This window comes from Otolemur garnettii, unplaced genomic scaffold (assembly GCF_000181295.1).
Source record: "Otolemur garnettii isolate 467f Iridium unplaced genomic scaffold, OtoGar3 scaffold00044, whole genome shotgun sequence".
Classification (NCBI taxonomy): Eukaryota; Metazoa; Chordata; class Mammalia; order Primates; family Galagidae; genus Otolemur; species Otolemur garnettii.
The window spans coordinates 9,149,202-9,159,188 of record NW_003852439.1 but is presented as its reverse complement, the minus strand read 5'-3'; the positions used below and the strand labels follow the sequence as shown (position 1 = coordinate 9,159,188).

The 9,987-nt window shown below is 49.1% G+C and overlaps 1 protein-coding gene and 1 pseudogene across 1 annotated transcript in view; both read left to right on the top strand.

Moving 5' to 3' along the window:
• Positions 1-2,505: 2,505 nt before the first annotated feature.
• Positions 2,506-2,997, top strand: LOC100953995 (annotated as a pseudogene).
• A 3,991-nt stretch (positions 2,998-6,988) lies between these two features.
• Positions 6,989-9,987, top strand: part of LOC100953675 (testisin) — a 4,544-nt gene continuing 1,545 nt past the window's right edge. The window contains exons 1-4 of the mRNA XM_023513861.1: positions 6,989-7,055; positions 7,135-7,161; positions 7,547-7,712; positions 8,458-8,741. Coding sequence (XP_023369629.1) covers positions 6,989-7,055; positions 7,135-7,161; positions 7,547-7,712; positions 8,458-8,741 — 544 coding nt within the window. The remainder of the gene's footprint in view (positions 7,056-7,134; positions 7,162-7,546; positions 7,713-8,457; positions 8,742-9,987) is intronic.

Genomic DNA, 9,987 nt, shown 5'->3' with positions numbered 1-9,987 from the left:
ACACAGTGATGTGGAAGGAGGGGAGAACTCCTGAGCATTGCAGACCCTGCTTCTGGCTTCCAAAGGGCTGAGATTCCACAAAGGGCATTCTGAGAGCCATTCAGCGAAGCCCACAGCCAGGGTCAGTGCTGGGAAGGTCATCCACAGAGCCCCTTACACTGGGGACACTCTGCCAGCCTACAAGCCTCCCTTTTCTTCTCTCTTTCTGTCCTCTGCCCTATCTCCCTTCTGTCCTCCATGAAATCTTAAATTCAACAAATTCAACATGTGCACAGTGCTGGTAGCAGCCAATGACATACACACAAAGAAAAATGATGTCATTTTGGATATTGATACTTTGGAGGAAGAAATGCATCAGGACAGTGAGATAGATGGTCAGCCAGGGCCAAAGGTTGACCTTAGATGGGGAGTGGCAGAGACAGCCATGCTGAGGTGGGAAAGTGAACATGGAGATCTGAATGCTAGCAGGAAGTCAGCCATGTAGCTGTCTGTAGAGGAGACTGCAGGGAGAAGCTACCCTGAGGCTGGAGCAAGCGTCGAGCTCACTAGGAAAGGACACTAGGGACTAGGGGCAGGTAGGTGGTCACAAGTAGGAGACGGCGTGGGAAGGGGCTCTCTAGGGACGTGGGGGCCCCCCTGGGGTTGGCAGTCCTGTGGTTGAGTGATCCCTTGGGCTGCAGATGAGAAGGGCCTTCCTGGGCCTCCCCACAGCACCTGGACACAATGTCCTAAGGCAGTGTGCAGGAGCCCAGTCCAGTCAGAAGTGTTATGAGGGAGGGTACTTTTCGGGAAAACCTTGCCCCCTTGCTGTGATTAGGGGGCCTGGTTCCAGCCCAGCCCTGGCCTCTGATTGGGCCCTTCCCTGTTCAAGTCCCCCCTGCCATCTTGCTGCAGGGAGTCTTGAAGATGTGTGAAGTCAAGCAGATGTGGTACAGGGCTGGGATCAACATGTGGAGAAGGTTCCCCAGCACCTGGCATCTCACCAGCATCTCTTTCAAGGTGCCCTGGATCAAATACACATCTGGGAATCTCCACTGCTGCTCCTCTGGGTAAGGACCCTGGTTCTGCCTGCTAGGAGCCCCCTGAAGGTGACGCTGGGGAGCTCATCACTCTGAAAACCCCACCATGCCCCTGGAGGTGTTCAGGACAACAAAGGGGCACTATGCAGGCACAGCCTCTAGGGATTCCCTGCAGAGTCACAGGTTACAGGGACATGGATGAACCACCTGGTGGTACCTGTCTCCCTTTCTGCCATTTCCCCCAGGACACCCAGACAATAAAGTTTGTCAGGAGCAGTTTCAGCATTCAGAAAGAGTTAATCCAGAAGAGAGAGATAAGAGCAGAGCAGGAGCCAGCCCAGGGGGTTCCCTGGGCAGGTCAGGAATAGCCACTCTAGGTCAGGAAGGACCCAGCCCAGGCCCATCATTGTCCCCAACGGTGGTAGTCCCAAACCAGCACAGGGAAGACTTGCTACTGTGCCTTACGGGGCTTCCGCCTGTCAGAAATCTTATGAGGATTGTGACCCCAGGAATCTTAGAGTCTTTCAGAGAGTTCTGTCACACTACTCTCAACAGTTTCAGCTGAGTGTGCTCAGAAGTTGCATTAGAGGAAAGTCTCATCGAAGTCTGGGTGCAAGGGGGCATCTGCTCATATGTGGGTCATTATAAAAGTTGTGAGAGCCAGGTGTGTAATCCCAGCACTTGGGAGGCTGAGGTAGGTGGATTGCCTGAGCTCATTGAGTTCAAGACCAACCTGACCCAGCACAAGACCCCACAAAGAGCATTCTGAGAGCCTTCTCTAAGAAATAGCCGGGTGCTGTGGGGGATGCCTGTAGTCCCAGCTACCTGGGAGGAAGAGGCAAGAGAATCACTTGAACCCAAGAGTTTGAGGTTGCTGTGAGCTAAGATGCTACAGCACTCTACCAAGGGTGACTAAGTGTGACTCTGTCCCAAAAAAACAAAAATAAATACAAAAGTTGTGAGATACACAAAATCAAGAAATGTAAAATCAGCTCGCCACCTGTAGCTCAGCGGCTAGGACCCCAGCCACATACACTGGAGCTGGAGGGTTCCAAAGCGGCCTGGGTCTGCCAAACAACAATGACAATTAACAACCAAAAAACAGTGGGCCGTTGTGGTGGGCACCTGTAGTCCCAGCTACTTGGGAGGCTGAGGCAAGAGAGTCGCTTAAACCCAAGAGTTGGAGGTTGTTGTGAGCTGTAACACCGTGGAACTCCACCAAGGGTGACATACTTAGACTCTGTCTCAAAAAAAAAAAAAAACAACAACAAAAAACAAAACACAAAACACCGGCTCAGCACGGTGCATTCTGGGAACCAGGGGCATCCGGCCGCTGCAGTCGCTGTCGCCCTCTCCTGAGTGGGGTGAGAAGAGGCCATGATCGGGAGAAAACGCCCAGGTCACCACCAGAGAGGAGTCGACTCCTTAGGAGCAGCCAGCAGAGAAGCCTGCCCACCTGCTCAACCGTCCCCTTGCCCCATTCAAAATGCAGCCTGCTTCTGCAAAGTGGTAGGATAGAAAGGACTATGTCTTCTGAATTTTGTGTTGAACACAGTAAAGATGTTAATGTAAATTTTGAAAAATCCAAACTTACGTTCAGTTGTCTTTAAACATTTAAATAAAATTGATCTTTTTCATTGTTTTGATCCCAAGGATTCCAAGCATAAAAGAACAGACAGGTCAATTTTATGTTGTTTACGAATGAAAAGGAGAATTTGGCCAGTCATGGCCAGGGTTAACAAAAGAAAGGGCAAAGCTTAATTGGGTTAGCGTGGACTTTGAGAATTGGAAGGACTGGAAAGATGATTCAGATGAAGACATGTCTAATTTTGATCCTTTCTCTGAGCTGATGAACAACATGGGTGGTGATGAGGATGTAGATTTACCAGAAGTAGATGGAGCAGATGATGATTTGCAAGACAGTGATGATGAACAAATGCCAGATCTGGAGCAAGAAATATTGTCATCGGGGCCGTAGCTCAGTAGCTATGGCCTGGGCCCCATACACCGAGGCTGATGGGTTTGGAACCCGGCCAGGGCCTGCTAAAACAACAATGGCAACAAAAAAATAGCTGGGCATTGTGGCGGGTGTCTGTAGGTCCCAGCTACTTGGGAGGTTGGGGAAGAGAATCGCTTAAGCTCAAGAATTTGAGGTTGCTGTGAGCTGTGACGCTAGAGCACTCTAACCAGGACAACAGCTTGAGACTCTGTCTCAAAAAAAAAAAAAAAAAAGAAAGAAATACTGTGGGCTGGGTGCCTGTGGCTCAAGTGGGTAAGGCGCCACCCACATACACCTGAGCTGGCTGGTTCGAATCCAGCCCGGCCGCCAAACAACAATGATGGCTGCAACCAAAAAATAGTGGGCCATTGTGGTGGGCACCTGTAGTCCCAGCTCCTTGGGAGGTGGAGGCAGGAGACTTGCTTGAGCCCAGGAGTTGGAGGTTGCTGTGAGCTGTGATGCTACAGCACTCTACCCAGGGTGACAGCTTGAGGCTCTGTCTCAAAAAAAAAAAAAAAAAAAGGAAATACTGTCATCACTAAGATTTTGAGAAAGACAAATAACTTCTCTGCAAGATTTTATAATTGAGACAATTCCTGAGTTGATAGCTCTAAAGGTAGATGCTGTATTTGCCTCCTTTAACCCATTTTTCAACCTGTTTGCTTTTTAAAGTCTTCTTCAAGGGTTGATATATACCATTCTATGGGGCACTTTTAATCAGCTAAGGCAATAACCTTATGCATGAACATTTCCCAGACTTTCATGAAGCTGTTGAGGTCCTAGGCAATTGATACAGCAGTTGTGATAAATAAAAACGTTTCACCTAAGTCTCCTTTTCTTCATAACATAGATCCTGACATGATAGGAAGTTTTCAGCTTAGGGAAAGGTAACTAAATTTAGATTTTTAGAACATGGACTCAAAAGTGGCCTAAACAAATTGGCTGACACCTTAAACTGGTAACCTGCTTTTCCTCTGTTTTATCCTTCAGGATTGTTTCATTAAAATTTATTTTTCAAAAAATTTACTTCACATTATTATATGTTAAGCGATCACTTGTCAGTGTTCCAGATGTAACTTAGCAAAACTAGTAAATGCCCTAACTTAGATGGGTTTTGAAGCCTATACACTTGGTATTGTTTGGCCCTTAAGCTTTTACATCTCTTAGCAAGGAGGATGAAGAAAGCTGTACATTGTCACTTGAGAATCTGTACATTTAGACCAGATTTGTATTTGCACTGTTAATATGGCAAATGAGTGAAAAAATGTTAATACACTATTGGATTTTTTATTTCTTTTCGTTTTTTATTCAGCTTATACAAAGGGTTGAAAAACCTCAATTTATGTTCATGACAGTGGGGATTTTCTTAAATATCTACATTCTTTCTAATAAGCTGTTGGAAGACTCAAAAACTGTTGTACCCCCCATAACGTCGGACCCCCGACTTGGATGTAATTAATTGGTAATTTATTTTACCTGCCGAAGGGGCTGCTGCTCTGAGAGACAGTCAGCCCCAAAGTAGGGGGTAGGTTGCTTTTTATAATTTTGAGCAAGCATACTGGTACAGAAGCAAGACATGGGTGGTTTAGCTTAGGGCAGGGGGATTACAACTTGGTTGACAATGGATACATCTCAAATCACAATGGTCATAGTTATGCAACAATGATTGATATAGCTCAGGTAGGTCTTCTACCATTGTTTACTCACTGGGAACTTGGGGGGGGGGTTGTGCCTCCTTGTTCTGAAGTCTGTTCTTGGCAACCCTAGGAAGAAGGAGGGGGCCTGGGAATGGGCTGGAAGAGAGGGTGGAGGAATGGTAGAGGGCAAGGGAAAGAGGGCTGGGAGTGCTTACAGCAAAACAAAAAGAAAAGAAAAGAAATGTAAAATCTACATGTATTGGGGTGAAAGAGAAGCAAGCTTTACTCCATTTTGATATAATTCCTTTCCCAGCGCATCAGTGGGAAGGCAAAGTGGGCCTGATTCCATTCTGTTATTTTGCTACATTTTATTGCTTTAAAAAAACTGGTTCCACTTGTCTCTCCACCTACTGCATGGTATTTAAGTGTATCTGGTTAGAACTGTTAAAATTATTAATATTGTGTAGAAAGTCACTAACTACCCTTGTGACAAACAACCTTCATGATTGTGTTAAAGTGATCTTCAAACCATCTGTAAATAATATTGAAATGTTAACAGAACAAGCTTAACTCCATGTTACTATTTACTCCTTTTTACCTTCAAAACTAGTTTCTCTTGTTCTCCCCCTCCCGGTGTAACTGTAAATGCCTTTAGCTAAAATTGTTAGTAATGTCAGTTACTGATAGTAGCCCTTATGATAATAGCTTTTTAGGATCATGCTGTTTATGACCCTCACCTGCAAGTCCCCCACCCAACAGTACCTTAGGACATTGTAGATTGTATTTTTTTTTTTATCATAGCAGTGTACATCAATGCAGTCATGGAGTACAATGTGCTGGTTTTATACACAATTTGAAATATTTTCATCAAACCGGTTAACATAGCCTTCATGGCATTTTCTTAGTTATTGTGTTAAGACATTTATATTCTACATTTAGTAAGTTTCACATATACCCTTATAAGATGCACTGTAGGTGTGGTCCCACCAATTACCCTCCCTCCACCTATCCTCACCCTCTTCCTTTCCCCTTTCATATGAAAGCTATAAATTAGTTTCATAGTAGGGCTGAGTACACTGGATACTTTTTCTTCCATTCTTGAGATACTTTGGTAAGAAGAATATGTTTGAGCTCCATCCATGTAAACATGAAGGAGGTAAAGTCTCCATCTTTCTTTAATGCTGCACAATATTCCCTGGTGTACATATACCATAATTTATTGATCCATTCATGGGTCGATGGGGATTGTATTTGTTTTGTAAGAAGAATTACTAAGTGCTCTTGTGATCATAGCATTGCAAATTGTCTCACTTTCTTGTGATGTCCCCTAACTGCTGTTTGCCCTCACTCTCTCATGATGTCCCCTAACTGCTGTTTGCTTTTGCTTCTGTAATTATTCTTGTTTGCCCCCTGGAAACGTTTTGCCTTATAAAAGACAGAGCCTCAGTCAACTCGGGGCTGCATTCAAAAACCCTATGTTGGGACACTGGGGTATTCACCAGCCAGCTCTTCAATAATAGGACTCCTCTTTGATTTGTCTGGTGGCATGGTCTTTGGAGGAGCTCCTGGGCATAACACACGAACAGAAACAAAAGAAGCCCTCCCAGCAGCATCAACAAGCCCAGCAAGCTGAAACTTACACAGGTGAATCAGAAAGCATGCTGTTGATTGTGTTTCTTGGAAGTAAACACAGCCCATCTCAAAACTTTTGTAGTGACCTACGTACATTACAGATGTATAATCACTAATCCTGTCCCAAGTTATCATAAGTACAGGAAGAGGCAAGGACCAGACTCATTGAATTTATCTTTTCAATTAATAAAAAGGCAGCTATTCAAGACAGAGACGTGACAACCAGAGCTCTTCCCTCCTTATGCTTATGAGGGCTGTGTCCTGGGTAGAGTGCTGTGGCATCACAGCTCACAGCAACCTCCAAATCCTGGGCTCAAGCGAGTCTCCTGCCTCCGCCTCCCAAGTGGCCGGGACTACAGACGCCCCACCACAACACCGGGCTATTTTTTGGTTGCAGCCATCATTGTTGTTTGGCGGCCCAGGCTTGATTCGAACCCGCCAGCTGCGGTGTATGTGGCTGGCACCTTAGCCGCCTGAGCCACAGGCGCTTAGCCCTTACTTGACTATTTTATCTCAGAAGCTAAAGCCAGGGTGCAGTGAGGTCTGTGGGTACGTGATAGCCTGCGGGCCTAGAGTGTGTGCGTGGGGGGAGGGGGGGCAAGTGCCGACCAGGGCTCCCCAGGCTCTCTCTCCCCAGGGGGCGCCCAGCCGGCCGGAGCAGGAGGAAGCAGAGGGGGCGCCAAGCTGTGGGAGAGGAGGCCATGGGCGCGCTGGCCGGGACGCTGTTGTTGGTGCTGCTGCTGGCGCAGGGGGCTCTGGGGCAGCAGGGTGAGTTCAAGGGGAAGCGGGGGCAGCACGGTGGGCTGGGGGACACGGAGAGGGAACTCACCTTCTTGTCTCCACGCAGACATGCAGGAAGTGGACGTGCTATCAGGTAAGGTTGGTGAAGCGCGCCTCCCTGCGCAGGGCCCCTGGGTCAGAGCACAGAAGACACCTCATCTATTCCACTCCCTGCCCCAGGATGGAGAACTCAATTTCGTGTTCAACAGTAACTGATGGACCCCTGGGGATGGGGCAGGCTCTGCGGACCACGTGGAAAACCCCCACTCACCTTCCTCCACAAAATATGACCCCAGGATGCGCATGGGGACCCTGGGCGGGCTTGCGGATCCTCTGGGAACCCCTGTACCCCGGGCGGGGGGCGGGGAGGAGGTAGACTGGAGGCAGGGAAGAGGATGGGGGTGGGGGAGGGAGGGAGGAAGGGATGGGGGGTCGGGCCTGCGCCTTAGCTAAGCCATGGGTCCGTCTGACCTATCTAGGGCCCTGTGGCCGACGGACTATCCCGCCACGCGTGATAGGTGGAGAAGACTCGAAGCTTGGGCGCTGGCCGTGGCAGGGGAGCCTGCGTTTGTGGGACTCCCATACTTGCGGAGCGAGCCTGCTCAGCCGCCGCTGGGTGCTCACAGCGGCGCACTGCTTCCAAGAGTGAGTATGGGGTCAAATGCGGTAGCCAGGGTAGGGTTGGCCAAAGGGCTAGGCTACTGATCTTGGTCCTCAGTCTGAACCCTTACTGGGTGTGGCCTGGTGTTTTCCTGGGCTGCACTTAGTTACAACCGGTTACACTCACTCCAGTTCCCTTTAGTGTTCTTGGATGAAAGTCTGTTCAAGATTTTCCAGAATGTTCTTCCAGAACATTTCTTCTAGACTTTGGGTTTATTTTTCTGGTGTTTTTTGTTTGTTGTTGTTATAGAGTTAAAAAGGTGTGGGCCTCTATGCCACCCAAACTCATTCCTCCCCTGGTGGGTGTGTACCACAGGTGTGCAGGACTGGGATGAGGGCCACCTGTTGGGCACTGAGCCTCCTGTGGCCCAGCTCTCCCAGGGAAGGTGTGTTGGCTCCACCGTGCTGGGCACCTGCATCTGCTTCTTCTTCCTTGGGGCTGCATGGGGGTCCTGCTGGAGAACTTCTCTCAGTTCAAGTATCCTTAGGAGGCTCTGTGAGCTGACAAGACCCCATCTTCCTGCTTCACCTCCCCCCCAATCCTCAGGTTCTGGGACTTTGGTTGTAGCCTCTTTGGGCTGTCCCATGTCTACAGGTGCTATTGTGCCTAGGAAATGACTTGCTAATGACATCCAGGATGAGCAAGTAGCAACCCCACAGTCTCACCTTCTGTGTTGGGCCCCGCAGGTGGCCAACCCTCAACCTCTGACTGCTCTTTCCTTCCTGCCAGGACTGCTGATCCCTTTTCATGGACAGTCCAGTTTGGTGAGCTGACTTCCAGCCCATCTTTCTGGAACCTGCAGGCCTACCACAATCGTTACCAGGTGGAGAATATCTATATGAGCCCCTATTATCTGGGGTCATCATCCTATGACATCGCTGTTCTGAAGCTGTCCACCCCCGTCACATACACTAGTCACATCCAGCCCATCTGTATCCTAGCCTCCACAGCAGAATTCCAGAACCGGACGAACTGCTGGGTGACTGGCTGGGGAGAAATTGAAGAGGATGTGGGTGAGGCTGGGGTCAAGCAGGTCTGGGGGTGGCCCTACCCTCATTCACCTGTCTCCATAACTTGGGCCAGCAGCTCCTGCGTTGGCCTGGGGCACAGCGGGAGCACCTCATGCTGGCCTGCTCAGCCTCCTCTCCTCACCTGCTTTCCTGCTGTCACTCTAGCCTGCAAAGACAGGAACCAAACACTCAGTTCTCTCTCCCTCCCAGGCTGTGGGAGCCAGAAGGAGAGTTTGGGAGGAGGCCTGCTTGGCTCAGGCTGCAGGAGGCCAGGATCCTGGTGGTGGAAACCCCAGCCCGTTCCCCATGGTGGTCATGCACCCCCAGGTGTTAGTTCCCTGCTCTGGCTCCTTCCTGCCTGTGGCACCTCCCTGAGATCTGGTTCTCTCTCTGGAGTTTGAGCCCATTTTTCTGTCTTTGAAATTTCCACCCCATGCTCTGCTCATTCCTCAGCATAGATCCCCTGAATGTGCTGAGCGCAGCACCCAGAGAGGTACCCTGGGGCCTCCAGCCCCCCAGTGTGGGCAGGCATGTTCCTTTGCCAGAATGTCCCTTCCCATGGCTCACTGGCCTGGCCGTGGCTGCATCAACCTGTGACAGTAGTATACACGTGTGCTTGGCACGGTTCTAGACTTGGGGACCCAGGAGTGAGCAAGGCAAGAGTTGTGTTCTTCCTAGAACTTACCTAGGAATGAAGCTGGGAACATTTTCAGACTCATTTTATAGATGAGAAAACTGAGGGAGTCATGAGAATTTCCCAAAGCCTCCAAAGTAGTAAATAGAAGAGAAGGCAGGGCCCATTGGCTCATTCAGGGTAAGGGATGTCTCCAAGGTCACACACCTGGATTTGGCAGGGAGAACAGAGAACTCAACACCAGATCTGCCTGCCTCTGAAGCAGGGATTCTCAACCTTCCTAATACCGTGACCCTTTAATACAGTTCCTCATGTTGTGGTGATCCCCAACCATAAAATTATTTCATTGCTACTTCATAACTGTAATTTTGCTACTGTTATGAATTGTAATGTAAATATCTGATATGCAGGATGTATTTAGGTGCCCCTGTGAAAGGGTCGTTCGAGCCCCCCAAAGGGGTCACAACCCATAGGTTGAGAATCGCTGCTCTAAAGGACGGGCTCTTTCCCTCTCTCAGAAGGAACCTCTGCTGCACAGGATGAGCAGGTGTGGGTGAAGGGGCCCAGAGATTTCCCCTGAAGTCCCAGGCCTGGCCTCATTCTCCCTGGAGCCCC